This window comes from Platalea leucorodia (genome assembly GCF_965183815.1).
Source record: "Platalea leucorodia genome assembly, chromosome: 9".
In the NCBI taxonomy this organism is placed as follows: Eukaryota; Metazoa; Chordata; class Aves; order Pelecaniformes; family Threskiornithidae; genus Platalea; species Platalea leucorodia.
Genome location: NC_138831.1, coordinates 50,195,290 through 50,221,566, shown reverse-complemented (window position 1 = coordinate 50,221,566; position 26,277 = coordinate 50,195,290). Strand labels below are relative to the sequence as shown.

Here is a 26,277-nt window from a genome sequence, read left to right as displayed (position 1 = left end):
GCATGTAGACACTTAGGAGGTAAAGAGGAACAAGGGTTTTCTCCAAGACATCCACAAAAGGACTATTAAATAAAAAGCATCAGGCTGCAACATCAATGAATGTTTTGTAGCTCCTGACTCACTAAGTTCTCTCAATAAACAAGCATGTCTGGTTGGAGAAATATGTCTATGCCACACAACAGGACCATTTTGCTTTGTCAACGCTGCTTAGGCATTCAGAGTAAATACTTTACCAGGAACCTTTACTTCTAACAGAGCAGCCAATGTTACGAGTCATTTACTTTGATTTCTCTCTGCAAAGAAAATAGCAGAGAGAAGTCTTTATTTTTAAAGAATGGTTTTCCACACGAGCCCAGTCATTCCACCCATCACGGAAAGGTGCGCAGGCCGGGCAGCTTTCTGGCTAGAGAAGTCAAATCGTTAGCACAGGTTAACAGGTCAGACCGAAGAAAACTGCTTTCAAGAACTCGACCTTGTCTCACTGATCTATGAAAGTTAGGAATTAAGTTTAAAAATAAATAAAATCTAAGTGTTAGTGCCTCTGGATAAGAAATTCCTTTGATAACCGCGTGTGGATGGTCTCGCTGGTACACGATTCAGAGAAATGCAACTAAAAAGACAAGCGGATTCAGGCAGAGAACATCATTTCTGGACTGGAAAATACACGGGGGCTAAAACACTGGTTTGAAATGCAGGAAGACGAGCTGCAAGCCCCGCTGCTCAAGAAAGGATCAGATACAGGTTATCTGCTGAGATCCAACACCACAGACGGTGAGCCTTCACCTTTTTTCCCATTTTTTGAAGGGAGGGACTTGCCCGAGAGGCAAAAACCAGGCAGCAGTCAGTAATATTTTTTTTTTTTAATAAATTGAGCCGTGTCCATAGGAAAGCATGATGGACAATACTGAAAATATATCACAAATACCAGCACCACAAGATACTGTCTTCAAAGCAGCATACCGATCCATCAGCGGCAGCTTTAATAGTCCCAACAATTTGATAAATGCTTTCTAGAAAAGGTATTTCTACCTCCCCAGTAATCAGCCCCGGGATCTATCTGGAGAATTTAACAAGTTATTTCCGGATGTTTATGATAACTAGAAGCTGTGAATAAGCTCCAAAACACATTCAAAAGATTTGCCAGCGCAACAAGAAGCATTTGGCTAGGCACCACACCGCATTTTGTGCCTAAAGCTATACAACAGGTCCTCCACAATTCTCTAACCATTAACATGAAAGTTAAAGGGAAAAAAAAAGAAAAGAAAAAAATCACCTCAAACACTAGTCAAAAGACAGGGGAACAGAGTAAGTAAAAGGAGAAAGAAGAAATGAGAAAACGGATACCGCACAGGAGGTCACTCATTTATAATCAGCAATTTCAGAGAGTGACAGTAAATTTCTTCTGTTATTAGAAACACAGTGATTAGCAACAGTTTACTAAGAGTCTCCGAAATCAGGAGTCATTATTATGGAAGAGGGCAGGCGCTGCAACAAGTCACTTCAAAGGCCAAGTGTAAGAGAGAAAACCCTTCTGACTACAGCCCGGTACTCGCTCGAAGGCTTCGCCAAAGGAGCCTCCGCGCCGACCCCCTGCGCAGCCCCTTCGGCCCCAGCGTCCAGAGGGATCGGCTCTGGCCGCAGCCTGCATGAACCGCGGGGACACATTCACGCTGGCAAAGCTCTAACGCTCTTTTCAAGGACAACGCAAATGGAAATTTCCCCCTTATGAGACAAGGAAACTACTATTCAATGAATTCCACAATGCACTTCTAAAAGACAGTTTAAAAAAAAAACCAAATCAAAATTGTTCCTTTTTCTAATAAAAGCGACTAGGAAGCATTAGATTAGTATGGAAATGGTTTTGAATTAATCTCAGTATGCCTCCAACACCCAGCTGTAAAAACACAGGAGAGTTCTTGCATGCTATGAACAGCCTCTTTAACCCCTGATATAAATCTTCAGGAGAAGAAAGCTATACCTGAGCTACGTGAGCTCTCTACAGTTATACAGACTAAACTCTTGGGTTCTTAGACATTTAAGATTTGTGAAAATGGGAGATCGTGAAGGTAAAAATATTCCCATCTTTTATGAAGGCACATTCCCCAGCCCTAAATTCTATCTGCAAGACTCACAGAAGGAAGCTATCACGGCTAAACTATAAAAATTGAAATCAGTCTACCGAAAATCTGCAAGAGGGAGTGAAACGACCAATTCATGGAAGCTCAAGCGCCTCGATGACAGGCTGTAACTTCCCGCGTTTGCCTAATGCAACCAAAACACTGAAAGGTTGAAGTCCCCGTAATTCAAAATGGAGGGGAGGCAAAAGCACAGAAGAGCAGCCATAAATATGCAACATCCTACAACCTTTAAGGAGGCTATTGGCTTTCATAATGCAAAACTCAGCTGTCGCCTACTGCGATATGTACAATGTTTTGGCAAGCAGGGCAGCACTAAAAGAACAGGTACAAACCAACGGCAGGTACAAATATTATTTGCCTTTTGTTACATGCACAAGGAGATAATTCTTAATCAAAGAAACCCTATATTTACACAGTATATCAGTGCTCATAAAGAACATTTCACAACTGTATGACCAAATCTATGCATTCGTCTAGCTGGCAGTAAAAACAGATTTTAATCCATTAAAAATGCATCAAGATGATGATGTCCATCTATTGTAAATGCCAAAGATAGCCTGGACTGACCTACTGTTGGTACCTCCATAGATGTGGGCTTCCTTAAGGTCACACACCGTGTTCATGATTTTCACCAGGTAACATATTTCTTCCCGTGCTAGCAGAGAAAGTACGCTATAAAGCTTAAGTCATCAGGTGTTATTTACTTTAGCATGTTCACAAACAATATATTTCCTTGCAAATGGTATGGTTGCATATCTGTTAATAAAAACATTATGACCCTTGAACCAACCTACCCGAATGATGAAGCTCAGATTCAAGTGCCTGCTAACAGCAGGAATCTTTGGCAGGGAAGAGCTCATCTAAAAACTGTAGCCGTTCAGTCTAAAGGGCTTCTGGACAGGAGGTCCTGCAATTTCCTACTGCCATCCTTCTGTATGCAGTTCATGTAACAACTTACCAAGTATGCCATAACCACTTAACTCTTAATTCCACAGATCAACTAGCACAAGGAACGTTTTTCTTACCTGCTCTTGGCAAACATTGCTTGCTTCTATCTGTCGTGCTGGCAAAACCTGACTACCCTCAAATTTACTAAGTTTTAGTAAGGTCAGAGCAATGCTGTTTCATACGTGAACACTAATAAATCTAAGCTCTCCTTCCAGCCCACAGTTCAGAGGCCTCCACCTAATCCTGCACCAGTGATGCTTACCAAGCTCTTAGAGACATCTGTTGCTTACTGGAGACAAGAAAACCCACAGTGATAAAAGTAACAAAATTCACTGAAGAGTGAAAGGATATTGCAAAAGAAAACAGTAAGACAGCTCTAGCCCCCCAAACTGGCTGCTAGTGACAACAGGCAGGCAGAGTTTGGAATTTTTAATATAATCCCCATGTGTTAAAAGTTGTCATGTTTTTTGCAGGTGCCTGTGGTATTTTGCTATGCTATCATATATGTGAAATATCTTCTGAAAGCCTTGACACACAGAACCTGGCAAATTAGCGTAGGCGATTGCTGCCCTAGAGCACCCCTTTTCCTAGAGGTTATTTCCTCTGGAAGAGAGATCCAGCAGAACAGACTCTGTGCCCACAGCCCCAAAATGCCACTTCACTGCTTGAACACTTCTATCTGTGGGATTTTTATATTTTTTTTTTTAACGTAATGGCTTGCAAACCACACTGTGTCCTGCCCTGCCTGCCTGGCTGCACATTAACGCTGCCGTAGCAGAGGAGCGGGGCGGGCAGCTGGGGCCGGGATTTGCTCAAACTGCAAAAGCTACATTTGTTGGAGAACGTCTGCCAAGACTTTAGTCATGTCTAAATTATATTTGATTTAATGTAAGTCACATTTTATCTTAATCCGTTACAAAAGTTTTACCGTTCTCAAGAGATTTTATTCACTAGGTGAACTATATTATTACTTTTGGTATTAAATAAGGTTGCTGAAACAGTAGTAATCTTCATTTCAGTTCTTGGAGACTCCAGGTTTTTTTCAGCCACACTCAAACTTAATTGTCCCTAGTGTATTTATCTTTGCAGATGGGAATTATTTTTACAGAGCTATGCGCTAGCATGACTTTCCTGACAAGTAACTGCAGAAATACTAGTTTAGACAATCTCTGGATACAAAACAATGTGCCTCTCTAAAGACAAACAGCTTACACCTAAGGCTAATAATGAAGACAATTATTTTCAGCTATTTGGGAGAGGGTCATTGCCAGACAAATTTACTTTTTATTAAGAACGTTCTTATCCTTAACTAAGCCTTTCAACTGGCTGACAGAAGAGCTAATTCCTATGCAATAAGCTTCAGTGAAGCCCAAGCCAGCCGCAGACACAGCTGTCCAAAGAGCTTGCTAAACACAGTATGTCCTATTATAACCTCTCTAACAAATAACACAAAAGGTCTACATCGGTGTAATCAAAATATAACAACTTATACAGCATTCAATAATAGTCTGAAATATTGTCTTTGTGTAAAAAAGAAAAAAAATAGGACCGAGAAGCCTCGGCTCCTGGAAGCCATACACAAACACACATTTATTTCCCCTCCCTCAGTGATTTTAAAAAAGAAAACACACATTTTGAAATATACAATTAAAACAAAGGCAATGGTTACATAAACAGTTTGACTGATTTGGGATTTAGAGATAGGGAGTTTACCTTTTAGCCCTTCTTTTTCAGCAGAACACTAGAGAATGAAGCTCTAGTTACTTTCTAAATATCTAAAATACCTGCATGAAGCACATGTAGCTTTTGGAAGTCAACTTTGAAGGAAAGCTGGAGAAGAATGCACCTGGAATTCAATGAATGTACTCACACTGCAACATGGATAAAGAGGCAGCTTACAGAACCTCTTAACAGCAAGACATACAACAATTTCAAGACCTCCATTCTTACGTTGTCTTTGATGTTTGCTTGCAACAGTTATTTAAATACCTCCACTGCATCAACAGACATTATTTCTTCGTGTCATCCAACTTAAGCACCACTCGATTAAAACAAATTATTGCCATAATAGATGCATATTTCCCTCCAAGATTTTAAAAAAAAAAAACCAAAACTTTTTATTTCTGTACCTTACAGAACTGCAAAGTGATCTATTCTCCACATGCCATAAATTTTCACCCCATGAACAGAGAAACTTTTGCTACTTATTTAGCTTCAATGAGATAACACTACAGGATGTGAGATTATACAGTCAAATATACCCCAAACACTTCTAGATAAACCACTAACTTCTTTTCTGCTCATTTGTCCCATTTTGTAGGATGCAGCACAGGAGACAGGCTACATCATTACTATTATTCTGGTATCTCAGAAAGTTTTAATTAACAACCATATTAAATTTGGATACTGACTTGCAAAGTACTGAACAGCAGGCTGAAGCCAGTACATAATTGAATCTCATTTCCCTTAAAAGTAACCAATTGCTATGTTGATGCCCCGAGAGAAGGAAAACTAGAAAACTGGAATTATCTGTTCACAATTCTCACTTTTTAAAAAAAAAAAATTTAAAGCCAAAATGGCACGTGATAAAAATTAGTGTTTTCTTTTAGACTTTGAAGCAACCCTTCTCACAAAGTTCTGTTCCAAGAAATGCATTCCCAGGCTTTGTGAATTACACCTAAAAAGAGTGGCTCCGAGACGCTGAGCTCCATCACGCAAGCAGGATCCGTCCACAGAGCGAAGGACGGCGACAGCCGTAACTCAGACAGGGCCACAGCTGCCACCGCCCTTGTCACTGGGTACCACGTACCACTATCACCTTGTTCATACACCATCTCTCAAAATGCATGAGAATGGCTGGTAGTGCTTCGTTCTATAACCACGGGAATATACAAAAGACCACAATAATAGCTAATAACACCTAGAACAAAAACTGGGGAGGAAGGAAAGGCAGAAGGAAGGGAGAACAGGAAAATTAAGAGACCAGATAAAACATCAGGCATGGGAAATGCTCAGTAATTTACCATTAAAAGATTTCCCTTTCCAAAGGAAGAAACGGAACACAAATGAAATGAATCTGCTGACAACAAATACCTACGAAATACACTGGCCAAATACCCTACTGCCTTCTAATACTGGTCCACCGAGAATAATACTTTATTACTACTAACAATTAGTCTTTATTGTTATCGCAGAAATAAGCGATGGAGCCAAAAGTTTCCACTATGTCAATAAGCTGAAAACAAATATTCCATCAAGCAAACATACTGGCATCCGTATAGTCTTTTTTTTTTTTTTTTAATAAAGCTAGTCATTCTGCACATAATTTATTTCATAAGGTCTTCAAATTCATGTATAAAAATTACATAAGGAAGCCAATCTACATGCTTCTTTTTAAGTAGTCATATAGCAGTAAGTCATCAAGATGAATTAAAAGCTTGAACAATACTAAGAAATTCTGCTTTTACATTACTGTTCCTCAGAGTATCGGGTAAGATGCACCACACAAATCCAGTATCTTCTCACCAGTTCTGCGGAGACTGCCTAACAAAGCACGACACCGAGGGAAGCCCCAAGGTTCACACAGTGACGTTCTCACAGCACAGATGATTGTAAGTTGGCCTCTACTTCGATGAAGTATTGATTTCAAGCATGTTCTAGTGAAGCTCTTCAAAATCATTCCCTCAGTGCCCTTTTTCTAAGTCTTCATACAGTGCAGGCAAGAAGCATTTTCTCTGCTCAAGTTGTCCTCCTCTTTCACAAGGAGACACCCATTCTCTTGCCTTTCCTCTACTTATTTCTGAAACAAAGCCATCGTTACAAGGCAGAGAAGATGATCCAAGCTCTTTTCATTCTGCTTGCTTAGCCCTAGTCCTTCCTAAAAAAAAAAAAAAAACAACCTTGTCCTACATGTTTGCTGGAGACCAAAACAAGACTAACAGTCCTTTCTCTGTTCCTTACCTGGTAAATACTTTCTTGTTTAAGCATCACCATTTATCTGGGAGCCAATTCTCTGCTTCCCATGTTTTATCTATCAACAGTGCAGTGGCCGTAAACAACGCAATGAAGTAAGAGACACAAGGCTTGAAAGAAAGTAATACTTTTTATAGTATTTAGAGAAAGGACTTGCACATCTGAAATGTTTTTCAACCACATCAGTTGGTCTAAGAATTACTACCCCTTTGTATTTTATAGAAACATCTACCTGTGAACCAACTCCAGCACCAGCCTAAAAGCAAGACCAAGAAATCATATTCACGTGTGTACTCTACTCTTCTAGTCCATGACCACTTCCAGCAAGTTAAGAGACAACTGCATATGAAATTCAAATTTACTCAACACAAAGTAGCCAAAATTGGAAGAAAACCTAAATTTCTCATGTGTTTTTCTCATTACACAGCTGATGGTTCAGGAGGGGAACTTGGGCATCACTACAGACAGCTCTTCAGGCAGCTACAGCCAAATAAGCAGATTTGCAGGGAACTAACAGGCTAGACAACCTCAGAAGGTTCCTTCCAACCTCAGATTCTGTGGATAAGAGTATTTTTCAGAACTGAAGGAGAGGTCAAAGAAGGGAATCAAGAACTACAAATGAGATACCTGGTCCTACAGTCATTCCAAAAAGGCAAAGAATTTCAAAATACTTACTGTAAACCTCAGAAACATGGGCAGAGGTGGACAGGAGAAGAGGGTGTCAGTCTGGGAATGGTTCATCAGTGGAATATGACTATCCCAGGAACGCACAGGGCTATGCAACCAGACCAGAACACCAGCTAGTAAAATCACCCTTGTCTCTCCTACCTCATTTTCTCTCTCAACAAGGTATCTGGAATAGAGAGTAGCCACATTAACAGCCAACTGCTAGCAAGAAAACTATGCATGAACCACACGTGGCCACCCAGTAATCCAAGAAAAGTCAGTTTTTCAAACTCTGAAGAGCTATTGTCTGTCATGGCACAATAGGGAACAGAAATTATAGGTCTGACTATTTATAGAGCAGTTAAATGTACACTAAAGCCTAATTTATTCCTAACTGTACAGACGCATTAAAAATGGAATTATTTATTGCATGCAACAATATAACAGAATTAATATTTACATCACATATTGAGATAGATCAATTTTAAAGTGCCAAAATACACTTATTACAGAAAAGAAATGAGTGGCTGGATGAAAAAAAACTTCTGTCACTTGTCCAAACCCAGGTGAAAATACTGGCAGTCAGAAGCTCATCTCCCTTTTCAAAAGTCTTACTATGTCAGTACTCAACCCAGTTCCCACCGAGGCGGATTCAGGATCCTAGGTCAGCCAAGTTAATGAGACATGGGTGACTTCTTTGGCTGCTACTCACAACACTAAAGCATCAGTAAGACTGTCAAGAATCACACTGATTTCATTCCAAGTACCAGAGCAGCTTGGAAAGAGAGCAGCGGAGCAGCAGCAGTGCCAAACACTGAACGCGTATCCCGGGGAAGACATCTAAAAGAGGCATGGGGACAAAGAAAGAGAGAGCAGGAAGCTCAGTTTTTCATATCACCCACAACGACCAGTTTCTTCCCACTATGTAAAAATGCAAAAAGATGATGGAATAATAGGAGAGGAAGCAGACCTTCCTGCTTTTCTTCAGCATTCAAAAGAGGATAAAGAAAACAGTTTCAAATGACAACATGCAGCCAGAGACAGACTGAGAAGATGCATCTTCGGCAAGGCCTAGACTCCTGACAAAGCCGATCCTAACCCCACAATCCCACTTCACCCCTCAGAATTTGGACTACTCTGTCCTTCCACCTTCCAGTGCTGCCCACACCAGAAAATTGTATTTTAACATGTGTTAACTGCATCACGTTACCTATAGGCTGAAAGACAAGCATGCAGTGCTTAAGAACCCATTAGCTCGCAATGATTAATCCCAGGACAAGGCATTCAACAGTGCGTTAGAAAGCTAAGAATACATTCTCTATGCGATATTTTCCTGGCCCACATATAGCACAGCAAGGCCTATAGAAACATTTCTTTCACAGTCACACTGGCGCATGTTAAGGAGAGATACTAAGGACGCTTGCTCAGCGGGAAGACAGATATTTCATTTCCCAGCGCCATCAATCTGACACACAGTCCCCCTCCTCGCCACCTCATCCTTCAAGCACTGTATTTTTCTTATAATCAAAGTCAGACTGAATTCAATTAATTTATTCACACAATAAACCCTGCCCTGCATGGAAACAAACTGCTTGATGGAATGAAGGTTTCTATAAGCCAAGTTTCAGCCACACCTATGATTTAAAATACATGAAAACTATTGCAAGTAAACTCCAAAAACGATACTGCATTTAACTTGGCTTCAGCCACAAGAACAGCCAGAACTGAAAGAGCTGCCTAAGAAAACTTTGATAGCGAAGTTAAAACTTCCATGGAAATCCTGACCAAGTGATTTAACAGAAAATGTGCGGTGTTTCTGCATGTCTCCCTTACTTTTCCCACCCTGCGGTGAGCTGCCTCCCCCCGAACTCCCACCCCGCTGGCGGGGCAGAGGGAGGATGCTGCTCCAGTCACTGCTCCTTTTCATCTTTACTGACCAAACTATTGCCCCACCTCATTAACCACACTCATCCAAATCCCACTCTGAATAGGAATTTGCATATATACAAGCCTTTTGCAGCTCATTAAAGGCATTTGAATGACTCTCACATGTTCATGAATTTCTACTCTGCCTGTCCCTTTTTACATATACAGGCCAAAGGCACAGGAGTAGGGAGGGAGCAAAAAGAGTTTTTAGTATGACACTTTTGCCTCCCGATACACTCACTTGGTAACATACAGCTTCCACTTCCAGGTAAGAATGTTGTAAGCATCGTATTACTTCACAACCTTGAATTACTTCTCAGCCTCTATGTCAAAAGCAAAGGACAGCCTAGTATTGGGGAAAAAATAAAAAAAGAGGCATCAAGGCATCAGTTATGCCCAGGCCTGAGGAACAAAGGAGTCAATGCAGTTAATCAACTAATATTTAGCTCAAGCTCTTTACTAAGCTATGTGAATGTACTCCAAAAAACAAAGGCATATTTAAAAAAAAAAAAACTCTTCTAGTTAACTGAACATAGGAAACAAGTTTCAACACATCTTTGCTTCCCCTTAAAACAGCTTGGCACCACCTCAGAGTTCTACATATGTTTAAAAACAACAGAATAGTACAGGTCAAAGGAAACTACGAAAATCCAGTCCACACACACAAGCTGGGTATAATTCTTACAGGACTAATAATATTTAAAAAAAAAAAAAAAACAAAGAAGACAGGCCATAGATCCTTAGCTTGCTATTGAAAGTTCTTCTGTTACCAACGTGTCCGAGTTGTTCCAAGACCAAACAATAGAGGAAGGTCACGCGTGGAGTTCTGCAAGGGCCTATGCTGGCACACGTAGCTTAACCTATTCGTTAACAACCTAGAGAACGAAGTGATCAGTGGGGTGACAAAGTTGCTGACGATACGATGGGACTGCACGGATGAAGGCAAACTGAAGAATCACTGAAAGACCTGAGTGACTGAGCAATTCAACGTACATAAATGTAAAGTGATGCCGATGGGGAAAAGCAGACCAGACAGACCTAGCTTTACATACCGAGTGATGGGCTCTGGGTGACCTTTACCACACCAGAGCAAGCTCCTGGGCCCAAGATAAACAGACATATGAAAACATCAGCTCAGTAGCAGTCGAACACACAAATCATTGTTAGAAATCATTAGAAAGGGAACAGAGAGCAAATGAGAAATCATTATACCCTATATAAATCCCTGGTTCAGCCAGATCTCAGAGTGCGGGTGGTTTTGGTGGTCTCATCTTAAAAACAAACAAACAAACAAACAAAAAAAAAACCACACACACCTTTAAAAAGCCAAACAGATATATTAGAAGTGGAAATGGATGACCGAAGTCCAGCATGACTTCCCTAATTAAGAAATAGCAAAAGCTAAGGCTTTTCAACCTAAAAAAATCGAGAACATGGGGACAGATACGATCGCAATCTAGAAAACCATGAACAGCATAAGGAGAGTGGACGGGGATCAGCTGCTCGGTCTCTCATTACACAATACAGTGACCGGTGGATGAAGCTGGCTGGAGCCAGGCTCGAAACAAAACGAGAAGGGTCCTCACGCAGCAAGCAGCAGAACAACAGAAACCTCTACCAAAATACTGTGAGCAAAAGCAGTTTCTATAGGTTCAAGAGGAACCTGGACAGGCATTTGGAAAAGAGATTTATTATGGCTTGTCCAGCTAGTAGCCCCCATCAGGTTCAGAGGACCAAGCTGAAAATAGCTGGAGACCAGGAGAATACTGCAGGGAGGTGACAGTTCTTTCTCGTTCTTTGTCCTGTTTTTGCTTTTCCCTACGCACTCACTTCTAGAAGCTGCAGGAGACACCACCAGGCCAGATGGACCCTTGGTCTGAAGCAGCACGGCTACTTTGACATTCTTAAGATTCAGTTCATAACGCATGTTTATTTTTCACCATTTCCTCAGAAACCCAAACGACATTGTCAAGAGCCTCTAATAAAAATGTTACTTCTCAACTGAAAGAGTCAAATTTTAACACCAAAGAAGTAAAAGTGGAAGTTAACCGAATGAAAACCTGGGCGTACATCCTTCAGAAAAATATTATCTAAAATACTTCTAATTCAAACCGACAACAGTTCTGATACTCGATTAAAAAAATTTGAAGCCCTGCCATCAAGTGGCCTCAGCAGATTCACAGATGAGATCCTGCTAAATCAACACAGAACCTACAAAAAAGAACAGCTTTGTTTCTGTACCGCTGCTGAAGTTTCTACATTTTTTCATTTTGGTGCAATGCATTTATAGGTGCACTAACAACTCCATAGATGGCCCGAGCAGAGCTGCTCCTGACAGAATTTTCAATAAGCTGAAAATCTACACAAATACTTGGACTGTTTCAAAGACTCTTATTTTGCACCAGGGAAACAAGATACAACATCTGCACAAAAGTGAGATCATTTTGTCAAGGGAGACTCGAGAAACAATATGAGGAACGAATGTATCAGAACGCATTCTCATCCACACAACTTTTTACGGCACGCTCCTGCAGCTCAGATTACAGATTTTACCTGAACCAAACACATTGTCCCTATTGTATTTGGCTTCTGCTTTAAAAAAAAAAATAAATAATAGTGAGCTGCACCTATGCTAAACTGCCAAGCAAAACTATGTTCACTGCTATTTCCATCCTATATTCTATTTTACGTGTGAACTAATCATGTTTTCAGTTGAAAAGCTGAACAGAGCGGCCTTATTACGTCCAGACCCTGCTCTACAAAGAGGGCAGGAGGAACACCTTGCAGAAGACTGTAAATGAAGGTAAGCAAGTAGTTTCAGCTCTGAATGATTCTCAACCAACTATCCCACTTTAACAGACAGTAAATTTCTTCCTGTGACTGGACAGCAAAAGTATCCTACCTGCTTAGACAGCAAACAAGCCGAGATGCCCTTCATGAGAACGAAGACATATTTTCTCAGGAGGAAGCCCTGGCACTGTCATGTGCAAAACAAAGCTGGAGGAACCTCGCGTGCTCTGCTACGCTGATCAGACCACAAATATGCAGAAGGACCAAGATTAGACTAGACCAATGAAGTGACTCTCAGGACTACCAGTTGTTCTGCAGAGATACAGAGAGCCAGTTTTAATCCCAAAAGCAACTAGGGATAAAGTATTTTGCTAAACTCTGCCTTTTGGCTCAGCTGCCAATCTGCTCCCCTTTGTGAGCCTCAAGAACAGCAGCAGCATCAAGCAAATACACAGTCAAGAGGGCCAAGGCTGAAATGCTGATGGACCTAAGGCTCCCTATTGCAAACCACACCCCCTGAAAATGTTGCAGATGACAGATCCTGTAGCTGCTCAATAATGAGTTGTACAGTATGGAAAGGTAAAGCCACAATACTGGCTGGCAGCTTGAGTATGTGACCAGTGGAGGAACCACTGTGAATACAAACCCCTACAGGTTCAACATAAAATTCTAGCGTACCTAAAGCGCTCTGTAGTTTTATACTTTGTCATCTCTTTGGAAGAGAACTGTTTTTTTCCTAGTACAAACCTAGCTTTGCAAACCAGGCCTCTAATCTCAGCTCTGCCCAAAGATTATCATTTAACTCCTGCACAACGCAAATTTCTGAGAACATTTATCACATGTGTTTGCATGCTCAAATGGCTGTGGCCACAAAAGATGCATCGTCAGGAAGCGAAGGCAATGCTGCAAGCAAGCAGTAAAGAGACTGAGCTCAGTTTTCCATCTGCTTTATAACCATGTATTTGAGGGGAGGAGAGAGTGGGAGAGCTTGGTACGCCAGTTTTCAAAATGGACAAGAATCCTACGGAGCCTCCTGGTGAAGAGATGCCAACCTACTGCTTGTCATCTGTCACCATCTACCCTCAGAAGGTCCACTGCTTTTGAAATCTAATTTTTTGAAGTAACCTCCACCTTTTCCAGTGATACCAGTGGACAGTCTCAGGAACTACTTTTGCACACTTCTGAGGATGTTACGGATTTTGTAATACATCTCCACTAACAGAAATCCACAGGAGTAAAAATTCCTCAAGAACTACATCTGTGGCATGGAATCATCTGCCCAAATCCCATCCCCAAACAAGCTGCTGGTATCTTTTCGTCAAAGAGGTGAGGTACAGCAAGATGATCTGGCAAGAGGCTGGGGGAACAGGGCTTATTCAGCCTGGTGAAGAGGCAGCTTTGGAGGAACCTAACAGCAGCCTTCCAACATGTAAAGGAGGTCATCAAGAAAACAGCCATGATCTTCACAGAGGCACACAGCAGAAGGATGTGAGACAATAGGAGGTTCAGGCCGGATATAAAAAAAAAAACCAAAACACAAATGTTTTCACCATTACAACAGTTAAGCAGTGGAAGAGGTTGCCCACAGAGGTTGTGCAGTCTCCATCCTTGGAGGTTTTAAAGACCAGACTGGAAAAAGTCCTGAGTAACCTGTTCTGACCTCACAGCTGATCCTGCTTTGAGCAGGAGGCTGGACTGGAGATTTCTCAAGGTCCCTTCCAACCAAAATTACCAAGTAATCTATGGTCAGGATCAAGGGAGCAACTAGGTGTCAAACTGAAAATAACACCAAGAAGAGCTAACAGGAGAGTCCTGCTGAACTCTTGGTTTGAAGAATTTAGCACAACAAATCATGTCTGGGCTGGAAACTGGGAAAAAGCACCCTTAGTATACACTATAAACATGCAAGGCACAGGGAAGAAAATACCTACAGAGATAAAGGGACGCTTCACAGCTTACTATTCTGGAAAAGCTGTTCACTGTGTATCGGCCCCAAAGCAGGGTAGAGATTGAAACTCTCCCTTTCTTACTCTCTCCTGCTGTTTGACATACTTCTAGGATGGAAACCGGCAACTGAAGCATTACCTACAGCCCGTGCAATCCTGGCAGGAGCAGAGGAAGCAGAGCTCATACATGTTTATTAGCATGTATCCAGAAAGCTCATTACCATTTCCTAAACAAAACAAGGGAAGTTCACTACAGAGCCATCTTCAGTGATGCACATAAAGCGAATAACACTTATCTTTCTGTCCTCCATGCTAAATACACTTTAGCATACCCACAGAGTCTTTGCTCTGCTGCAGAGCCTAGGACTCTATCCTTACCAAACAATGGCTTTAAAAGGCTCCTTTTCCTTCTCCATTTATTATCATGCCACTTCCTATATAAATCTCTTGTATATCATCTCTTATAGACATAAAGGTCAAGCTTAGGTTGACCTTTGGTCTAATTGTATACTAGCTTTTCATTTCTTTGTTTCACACACTCTAGACAAGCCCCATAATACCCACTTTCTGCTAACTCCTACTCTCCCCTCGTCACGGAATACAACGCTTGCTTACAGAGCACTCTGGTATCCCTCCAGTATACGCTATGGGACAGAATAAAACAGCGGAGACATGGCAGTACATCTATAGCCATCCCTAATCCCAACAGGAGAATAAGATTAAGCAAATTGCTGACAAACTCCTGGATCAATACAGCTGCAACAGACACAGGAGTCTCAGCAAAACAATAAGAAAAGAAATGACAATAGAAAGGTCTGTACCATGGCGCACACAGAACAATAATATAATGTTACCTGGCTTAATTTGGTTCTGGCTGCTATTGAAAATTTGGAAGATCAGAACAAGGCTACGTAAGCTAACATCTCTGGTCCCCAACTCCATATATTCTCATTTTCAAAGGTTTAACATCATCTACTTTTTGTTGTAGCCCCAAAGCTTCTAATTTACTGTGCAATAGCCACATTTTATGGCAGTGACTAGTTGTTCAAAATGGCTTTGATAGCGTTAAGTAAAATTACAGAAATAAGCACCCTTTTGTAAGCTACTGGAGCTCCTTTCTTCTCCTCACACCCCCCCTGTTAACTAGCAAAGGCATCTACTTGTAAGAAAGGCACTTTTTTCATGAACAGCCTACCACTGAAGTTACTACATGCAATTTTTGCATCATAAAATCCAATCATCATTTTAAAAAGCTCAAACCAACACTCCTGGCACTTACTGGTCTACACAGAGCTGGAATAGTGATAGAACAAGGCGACAGTCAATACCTGAGCTTGATCAAGAGGGTTCCGAAATTCAGCTGCCCAAGCATGTGCTGCAGCAGTCACCCAAACAATACATCTCCCCTTTTCTCCCCCCTTAAGAGCAGGACAGACATTTCGCTGTGATTCTTGCAGGCACATTTGTGTGCTAACCAGGGGTGAAGTTCCTACTTAAGGGGATGGCACAAGCTGAGGCAGCTGGACTACAAAAACACAAGGTATATACCGACAAGTTTTTGACGTAAAAACCATGTCTGCATCCTTCACTGAAATCGTGGCTTTCAGAAGGCTTTTACTACTTTTTATGGAGGGCAATAACGCGAAGTCGTCCATTAGAGGGGCACCTGTAACATCTTTCATGAAAGAAAAAGTTTCTAAAGTGGAAGCACAACAGCAAAAGTAAACAGACATTTCTGAAACAACTTCAGGTTTGTAGGTAGAATTCTTTCCTTGTGGAGCCAAAGGGCCAAACACCAATATCGCCATGTAAGAGAAAAGCTGCAAGAGATCCAATCCATTTCCCAGCCACAAATCCTCTGGGACAGTGGGTGATCCCAAGGCCCCACAAAGTAACCCTTTCAAAACGCTGATTCGCAGCAAGAAAGGTACTATTACTTCAAATTCAATAGTTTCAGCAGAGACCAATGAACCCCACGTTGACGGAGTCCACCAGCCGACTAACCCTGCGGTTCAGCTCTGAACTCGCTCATAAGCGTTAGTACCACCACCAAGGATTACAAGAGACATTTCAGAGAAATACAGCAGCTTGGCACTCCGGGGATGGGAGAGGGCTGGGGGTACCTCCGAACAACGACAGGCAGCACTCGAGTCTCAAGTGCTTGGAAGTTCTGCTTTGTTTTTCACTACAATGGCACTAAAGAGAAGAAGGATCACATGTTGACTTCTACGAAAATGGATTACTGGAACTAAAATCCACCGCGCCAAACACATTAGTGACAAGTCTGCACTTACCTTTGCGCTCTATATGAATGCAGGTCAGAGTATAAACCATACCAGTCATCCACATCCCTATAAATAACTTCAGTATCTGAAGATATCTTAACTGTCTACACCCTGCTTCATGGGATGCTTCTCAATATTTGTCTTGTGTGTCTGATCCATAAACATTCTTACCAAAGGCCAAGCAGTCCTGAGCCCTTCCCCTCCCTAGGGTAACACTTTTCTCTTATTCTCACGGAATAAAGCTAAATAACATGCATCCTCTACCCGCTTCTAAGCCTTTTAACTCTAATTTCTAAATGCCTTTATAACCAAACCAGAAATGAATCCATGTAAATCCATGAAAAATAACTACTGTGAGCAACTGGTTCTGATACCTTCCTTCCTTCTCACAAGTGGCAATAAATAAGAATTTCACTTGCACAGGCCCACAAATACTTCCAGGATGGCCCCTAATTTTGGTGAGGGGTTTATACTAGAAGTGTGCTGACACTATATTTACGTGTACACAATATGCAATCTGTTTTTTTATTGGCAATAAAGAAGTGTTATGGATTGGGGCTTTGATAGTTAAGCAGTAATGCACAGCTGCCAATTTTATTCATCTGATATCCGCAATTCCAGAATTAAAGACCAAGAGCTCAAAAAAAGATACCTAGACCAAAATACAGTTAAAAATACAATTATACTGACATACACCAAATTACAAGCATGAAAATAACGTAATCCGTGGACTCAGATAACAATGAAAAGTGGATTATATTGACTTTAATCACAGAAACACACAACCCCAGCAACTTATAAAAGGATTAAGCAGAAATAGCTCATAATACAGAAGAGTAAAATTCTAATTGAACACTGAAATAGGTAGCTTATGCTTATTAGCATTGACGATGCAATTTCACACAACTGCGTTTCCATACCAAAGATCCATTTGTCACTATTATCACCACCACCTGAAAGCCGTGCTACTAGCCTCTCCCCCCTCAAAAAACTGCTTCCCTGCATTTAGGGGAGGGGTATTTCCCAACTGAATATTTTTAAATGGTTTGTTTTCATCACCATTGTGTGGAAATGCTATTATAAATTTTCATTCAAACTCTTGGCTCACTTTTTTTTTTTTTTAAAGTATAAATTGTGTCTAACAAGAAACACACCAGGGATCTCTTCAATCCCCAAAGGCACTTTCTTAAAAGGAGAGAGAACAAAGGAGAAAAACCTCCCAGCATGTGCTTTCCAAACCAGCTTCTTAGGACAGTATCAAGAATGACAATACTAGAACATAAGCTTTTCTTTTTCATTCTTTGATCCATGTATAATTGAATTGATTATTGCAAACTGTGTAATGATTTCCAAAAGACTTGAGTAGAAGGCAAAGATCACAACAATCTAATAACCAATTTAAAGAGATGTAAGAAATATTGAAGGAAAGATTTAATCACTCAAGTATACTCCTTCCAATTAGAAAGAGCTTTAAATAGCTTACCTTGAGATAAATTAGAGTCTGTATGCAATTATACAGGAATAGTAATTAAGATGAGGAAAATTCACATATGCCTCAGCCTATAGAGTTAGGGAGGTAATCCACAGACGAACAGACTTTTCTCAGTTACCTTGTTTCATCAATAGAAATGAAAACATACTGGTTCAATTTATCCAAACCTTCGAGAGTACCAAAGCATTCAGTAACCTTACAAGTCTGGGATCTGCAAAGTATGTTTGATCTTGTTTGATTTTTTTTCTTCCAATAGGACAAACATTCTCAAATGGGGCAACAGACCGAAATACTCTTGATCGTGGCAAGAATATACATTACAGGAAACGCTAGTTCATGATTTAGAACTCTATGAAAAATTATGGCAAGTAAGAATGACCGCTGTTTTTCTGGAGGAAGCAAGAACTGTAATTTTACTTTCTGCATTTGGCAATACCACCCGTCATATCACATTCCCCAATTTACATGTGTGTACATTACCCACATGTAACCCCATGGTTCTTTACACAGGAAGGCAAGAAAGTTTTAGAAACTTGACTAAGTTTTTCTGACAAACTTTATCTAGCCAGGCAAGGGAGTTACTGCACAACTGTTACATTTGATTTTAGTTTTTAAAGGTCACTAAATCTGAAATCAATGCCATTTGCTAATTAACCAGAGGAGAAATGTGAAAAGATTCTACCTAAGAAAATTAAAATAACGAAAGGAATTCACTCTTCATTCTTCAAATAGCAGAGTCTTAATCACAAACCCTCCCTTAGCTGTCTCCTTTCAACTTTCAAAAGAAGAAAGAACTTAAAAGCACGTTTTCTGGGGACGTACTCCTGCTTTAAAATACCCACTGCACCCAACTACGATATAACAGCTTTCCATTACCCACATTTTTCCAAGGAGCACTCACCTCATCCAATACCTAATAACTGAGCTGTACGACTCTCGAAAAACTGGTATGTGACAGCTACAACTCTATGCAGAAATTTCATGCCCCCTTGTCTTTCCCTCTCCTTCCTGACAGAGGAGGACACACGCATCTTTTTCTTTGTAGTTCAGAGAAAAAAAAAATTATTGAAGTCTTCAAAGTATGAATTCATGAACTACTTTGTTCTTACGTAAACTGCTAAGCCCCCACAGCTACCAAAAAAAAAAAAACCCCAAACAACTTTTCACAGAATGCAGTGCTATCATCCTACAGTCCCAGCTTGCAAGTACCACTACATATCCTGAGCAGCAAAGTGAAATTGAAAATAAAATACTCAGTTTGACATTTACCCTTCAGATCCCTGAGGTAGCAACAGTACTTAAAAAAAAAAAAAAAAAAAAAAATCATAATTTCTCTCTACTGGTTCTCAAGAAGCAGGTTTCAGAAAGAGATCAATAAAGAAGTCCGGGATGACAAGCAGACACACACACACTTCTACGAAAGCCCCACCTGTAAAGCTGCAGAGAAAGAGGAAAGGACAGGCCTCGACTCAACGCTCGCCCAGACCAACGGCACCCCAACCCATCTATACGTACCCAGAGCCCGGAGGCTCTGCGTTGGACAAGAGGAGAGGCTTCAAGTTTCAAAGCTCCTAAGACCAATAAATTGTCGATTTTCATAGTAAAATCATGCCTTTCAGCACTGTCCCTTGACCACCATTCTGCCATCTTAACACACATCAAAAAAAGAAAAAACCAACAACTTTATTCCTTAGCTCTTGCCTCTTTTCGCTCCATTTGAGTCAGTCTTGTTTATAAAGGCATCACATAAACCCAAGCTGGCTACTGTGCACCAAAAACTCTTACAGGGTCAGCTACCAAAACACACTACTCCATTTGCCACGCTAAGATTAACAAAAGTTTAACACTGGAATCACATCTTGACCCCTTTATCTCATTACGGAGGTACCACAATGTGAAAAAAAAGAAGGCTTGGGGGCAACTCAGCTCAAGCAATATACTCTGCAGGATATCCAAAAAACCCCGAGCACAGCAGAGGATTTAAAGGAGGATCTATTTGTCCTGACCTGGCAGACACAGACCCCAAAAAGCTGGAACACGCACAAGATTTTATACTTCTTTACACCCTGACAGCTCTTTAAGCATCTAAAAATGAAAGCGCAAGAAACCTTTGATACACAGAAAACTGAAACCTACCGAAACTCTAGGGAAAGACAAAATATTTCTCTAGTCATACTTTAGGTATTCTGTAGTTTATGTTACACATTTAATATACTCCCGATTTGTGTGTTTCGCTGTATGAACTTTAAAGTACGAGACAGAAGCCCTCCTGATGAATAACAGCTCTATGACAACTACAATGAAATTCTCGAACTTTTAACTGCGCTGCCGGGCGCGCAAGGCAGAGTTCGCACCCCCACGCACCTTGCCAAAGTGTTTGGAAAGTTTTTTGGGCTCTTTTTTGTCAGGTTTTTTTTTTCCCTTTGGCGTGGATACCCCAGCACCCGCTGTTCCACCACTACTATGCCTCAAAACGCCCAGGCGGAGCTGCTCGCTCTCCCCCCGCCCGGGCAGCCCCACCTGAAGCCCGCCGCAGCCAGCGGGACCCCCCCCGCCCAGCTTCGCCCCCTCGGGCGAGCTCTAACTCCGCTCCAGGGTGCTTCAGAGCGCCAGGTTTCGATGCGTTTCGCAGGATGACAGGGACAGCCGCAAGCTTAACACCTTCTAACTCCTCCACATCTGCTTGCGACGCCCTTTATTTACCGGGGTGGGCGCTGGGCGAGGCGAGCGGGGCTCCCCCGCCGGTCCCCCCCCGGCGCCGGGCGGCGAGGGCGCTCGTTAGGAGCCGGCCGCCTGTCAACGGCGGGCAGCGCCGTTCCTCGGGGCTCCCTCCCCGCCCGGCGCCGCTGCCGGAGTCCCCCTGGAAACTTTGCGGGGAGCGCGGGGAACCGGCCCCCACCTCGGGGGCGGCGGAGCCGCGCTGCCCAGCGCCGGCAACTCCCGGGGGCTCCCCCGGCCGTCGCCGCCGCCGCCCTCACCCCTGCGCCGGCCCGGCCCCGAGCCCAACCGCCCCCTCCGCCAGCGCCGGGGGGAGCCCTCCCCGCCCGCCCCGCTGCCGCCCCCCCGGGCCCGGCGGGGCTGCCCGGCGGAGAGCGGCCGGGCGAGAGGCGAGGGGAGGACAGCTCCGCTCCGCTCCCCGCCCCGCTCCGTCCCTCAGCCCCCGCTGCCGGCGGGGCGCCGCCGCAGCCACCCCGGCGAGGCAGCGCCGCTGGACGCCGCACAGCGCCGGCAGCGGCTCGGCTCGCCCCCGGCGCCGGGGGAAGCACAGCCCCGGCGGCCCCGAGAGCGGCAGCGAGGGGCATCGCGAAGGGAATTGAAGCTGCGCTTTACCTTTAGTTCCGCACTGTCCGCCATCTTGCAACTCCGGGCGCAGGCGCAGTGAACCCCGCCGGGACACCGCCCCCCCGCCGCCCCCCCGCCGGCACGCAGCGCGCAGCGTTTGAATCGCGGCGCCATTTTGTCCCTCCTCTGCGCTCCGCCGGGCGGGGGGTCTGCGATGGGGGGCGGCCCGCCGGATTCCTCCCCAGGGCTGCGGGGAGCCTTGGGCTTTCGCTCGGGGGATCGCCGGCCCGCCCTGGGGGCAGCGTGTCGCCGCCGCCCTGCCTGCAAAGTTTCGCCCCCCCCCGATCCCGCCTTTCCCCCGCTGCTCGCTCCGTGAGGGGAACGGGGCGCTGAGGGGAGAGCGGGCAGCGTCCCCCAGGCCGGGCCGCTGAGGGTGCCCGCGCCCCGGCTGTCCTCAGCCGCGCCGGGCAGAGCCCCCGGGGTGCCGGGAGCCCTCTGGTAATAGGATCACCAGAGGGAAGAGGCGGATACGCATTCCTAAATTGATTAAAATTGGAATTTGCAACTCCGCTTCCTGCTGCCTAATCCGCAGCTTTAAGTGCCTTAGGAGTGAAACGGCATGGGACGGGGCTGGCGTCCCTGGGCGGGCGCTGGGCTGCTCCGCTCGCCCGCCGGCGGTGCGGGCCGGCCGGGCTGCGGCTCCCCCGAGGCCGGGGGTGGGCGCCCGGCTGCGGGCGAACCGCGCCGCTGGGCCGCGGTGGCTGCGGGACTGGCTGGGAGAAAGTCCTGCCATCGTCCTCCGGCTCCCGGGTTGTCCCGGCCGCACCACGAAGCGGGCAGCGATCGTTTCATTTCCCTGAGCTACCGCCGGGGAAGCGGAGGGAATCGACCTGAGCTTGCCCGGGTTTTCCTCCGACTTAGGGAAAGCAATGCAAGTGTTTTTAGGAGGGCCTACGGAATCAGAGCGGAGCTTTTAGGTACAAACTTGCCCGTGTCGTGTCATTTTTTTGAGTAAAATGTGAGTTCTTGCAACGGCAGACCAGATAATCGTACAATGAGGGTGGTGAAACGCGGGCAGGGGTTGCCCGGAGAGGTGGTGGATGTCCCATCCTCAGAAACAGCCAAGGCCAGGCTGGACGGGGCTCTGAGCAACCCGGTCTGTTGTAGATGTCCCTGCCCGTGGCGGGGGGCTGGACTGGGTGGCCTTGAGAGGTCCCTTCCACCCCAAAGCATTCTGTGGTTCTATGATTCTATAATGCAGAGGGGAAAAGCACATACCAAAAATGCCACCTGGCAAGATGACTGCGTCGGTTGTGAAGCTGACCGGCTTAAATACTAGCATTTAAGTCACACACCGTAGCTTGATTCAGCTTCTTTTTACCTGTGTGTTACTCTAGAATTACAGATTGCCATCTCACCTTCTCCACTTGGCCTTAGTGCTCAGGACGGAAAAAATCTGTTGAACACGGCCAATATTGCACGTCCTTTTAAGTGAGAGAGAGAGATACAAAATTCGCTATTTTTCCGTAGCTGCTATAAAATTCATCGTACACTCAGAAAGCGCTTATATTATCTGCATTGCAAGACAAAAAAAGCATTAATGCCTCCACTCTACAGATTAAAGAAAGCATGCTTGAGGCCACACAGGGAATCAGCAGTAAAGAGATTACTGCTCGTGATTATTACTGAATTATAATTTATGTCTCCCGTATGACCTGAATAGTTAGCCACAATTTAAAATTAGGTAGTTTCCATTGAGGGGAGAATGTGATAGTGGTATCAAATATCTTTCTAGTAAGCAGCTTTTTGATACCGTCCTGTTCATCGGTAAGAATATATATGAAGTCCCGATTCTCTGAACAAAGGAAAGCAACCCACATCTCTTTCCAAACATTTCGTTTCACAGCATTTCACCCAGAAACATTCCCCAGCTTGGCCTCAAGACCAGAGTGACGGAAAACCCAGGTGCATCTTCCGACTCCTCGCCGGTACCCCTCTTTCTTCTCCAGGCCACGCACGCATCCCGTTTCTATTGCAGATACGCCAAGTATCCGCTCTCCCCATTGATTTCTTTTACAGTTCTCGGCATTCAGCATCACTATATCAAATGAAGCATTCAGAAAATGAGGAGCAATTAGAAAAGGCTGATAAGTAATACTCCGATACTCTGGCTTAATACCGCATGTAATGAAGACTTATCATAGTGTCTAAAATGCTGGTTTGGGGAGGGGGCAGGGCGCTAGGCAAGATATCTAAAAAAATAAAAGTCAGATGACTACCCAGTACACCCACGTGTACCATAATTAGCTGATCTATTTCAGTGGTCTGAACCAGCCCGGTTTAGAATACTTCATTTTGAGTGATTGAATATGTTTAATAATCATGATCTAATATGATCTGTGAGTTTGTGGCTCGTTTAAAGAATTTGGTAAAAGGATCTATAATAATATAAAGACAAAGCCTTTTATTTCAATTGCTTTTTTTTTTTTTTCCCCTGAAAGAGTCTTGCTGCACAGCAAACAGTTTTTCCTCTGCTTCTTCACTTCCTACCAAATTCAGTGGGATGTGGACATGTGCTTAAGTGCTTTGCTAAATCATAACACTATCAAACCTGACACATGGCCATAAACCACAGTGTCCTCTTTCAAAAACTTGCTTTAAATAAAACAGGCTGAGAACGTCTTCAGATACATGAAAATAAGGAAGCAAACTAAAAAAGAGGATGCAGAATCTTCAATTCAAAATGGCTCATCCTAAATACTGTAAGTGTTTTTACAGGCAAAGCTAGTACAGGCCTTTTATTTTTCAGTTTGGACTTCTGATAGTCACTTCTTTTTTAATGCGGTTTATACTCTAGTAAGAAGAAGGAACTTAATGTGAAAAGCAATCTGTGCTTCTATTTTTAGACAATTATTTACATGTAATGAAATTTTGTTCCTCTCCACTCCCGAGGCGTAGATGATGGTTTCTTTGCCAAGAAAAGACTTTGTCAACACACAGTAATTTTCAAAGGTGCTCTCAGTTGCTCCGGCTCTGCTGCAGCTCTGTCAGTGATGGCAACACTCCGGTCTGCCACGATTCTCTCTTCGTTTCAAAAGGACGTGCCCATCAGGTAGTGCAACTGGGGTGCAGCCCGAGCAGGCAAGGACACCTCCAAAATGGTCTTACAGCTGTCAGTCACCTCTGTGTCTGAGCTAAAACGACAATATTTTTTCTTTTAAACTTTTGCAGGGAGGAAGGAGAGAGAGAAAAATAAAGATCAGAGTTTTCCTCAACCATTCAAAGTTTTGATATTTTCAATTCCCAATTTGCAAAAGTTCATTTCCCCTTTTTGCCTTATTGCAGTAAAATAAATGGCTTCCACAATCTACCTTCCACCTCCATTTCTTCTATTTTCCTGTTCTGTAACCTCCCCAAAAATGTATCACGTCACGTAACTCACTTGCTTAAAACCATGTTCAGGCACAATAACACTTTTAAGAGAAAGATGCATTTTTTCTACTGACATGTTGTTTTCATTAGTCCGAGCCTCCGAGACTTTTCCCTCTTTGTCTAATAGTCCTAACTTACTCTTGGCTCAAAAGTAACGGGGGGGGGGGGGGGGGGGGGCATTTTTGATCCTGAATATAACTTATTTAAAGATAGATTCTCCATGACTCAGTTTCTTGGTAGAAAACGTGACCAAGCCATTAAAAACATCTTTTATTCCTGAGATTGTTGGAGGCATAAAAAACATTTAGGTGTGTCGCTAAAATAGCCTCTTCTGGGGGAAAAAAAAGAGTCATAAAGGTACATTTTAGTGGAAATTACTTGGCTGTATGTGAAGAAAATGGAGTAGCCAGTATATCAGATAAACCGAGTCCGTTTCATTCTTTATAAGCAATATACGTGGCATTGCTCAATGTGCTGTATAGTACGTTCAGCAACGTTGCGTGACGGAGACTTGGCTGGTACGCCCATCTCCCCCTAAATTCACATCCAAGTATCATATTATGTTACCATCATCTCTCAAATTTGGCCCAAAACAAGGGCTGCTGCTTACTTCGACAAGGAAGATTCATTATGTCTTTGCTGCCTGGGTTATTAAAATTTACAGAGGGGGAGTTAATCACCTAAAATCCTAAACTAGGGAAAGATACTGGACCGTTTTGTTAATGTCACCTCTTTTATATCCTTAGATCTCCTGGTATAACACAGGTATTGCAATATGGAAAGCATATGTAAATGAGTTACTACAATCTTTAATTACATATGCAGCATTACAGCGTGACACATCCCAGCTTCATTTGCGTATTTCCTGTTTTTTCGGTTCTTAAATACCAACTTGCCTTATTGCTGTACACACAGGAGTGCGGTTTACACCACCAAGTACTCGAAGCCTACCATGGCCATGGTGCACACTCCTTCCCCGTTGCAATTTTTGCAAATCTTTAAAAATTTTAATTGCGCTCCTTGATATTTGAATGCCCTGCATATTGTATTCCCTGCCTGGAATTACGCATTCCAAGTCAAGCTCAGCTCCCTATGTACTTTACAGCTATACAAAGCGTTGCAGCTGCAAAACAATAGTAATAGGCACAACAATTAGCCCATTCTTTCAAACTATTTGCTTTTCCGCTCCAATATCAATGGATGATATGTGCTTGCTCGTAGCACTCCGCTAATGTGGCCTGTCCTGCATAATTAAGCTATTCTATATTTGGACTGAGTCAAACGAGGTATCAGTGCTGTCAAACGGAGACGATGTTTTAAGGTGAGGATGAACGGAACGAGGTCTTTCCGCTCGTCTCCCCCGGGGCTCAGCCGGCCGCAGCTGCCCGACCACACAGCCT

At 43.3% G+C, this 26,277-nt stretch overlaps 1 protein-coding gene across 3 annotated transcripts in view; it reads right to left on the bottom strand.

The window, feature by feature from the left end:
- The window catches only part of PIAS1 (protein inhibitor of activated STAT 1), a gene marked incomplete at its 5' end in the record, with an annotated part of 61,334 nt that extends 39,715 nt beyond the window's left edge, over nt 1-21,619 (bottom strand). For 2 of the 3 annotated variants that reach the window (XR_014229131.1, XM_082321122.1), the window contains one exon: nt 21,494-21,548. Coding sequence is in view for 2 of the 3 variants with exons in the window: in XM_082321122.1 (XP_082177248.1) it covers nt 21,494-21,517 (24 nt within the window). Of the gene's footprint in view, nt 1-21,493 lie in introns of all 3 variants that reach the window. The other variant, XM_082321120.1, reaches the window with a different exon arrangement.
- Nucleotides 21,620-26,277: the final 4,658 nt, after the last annotated feature.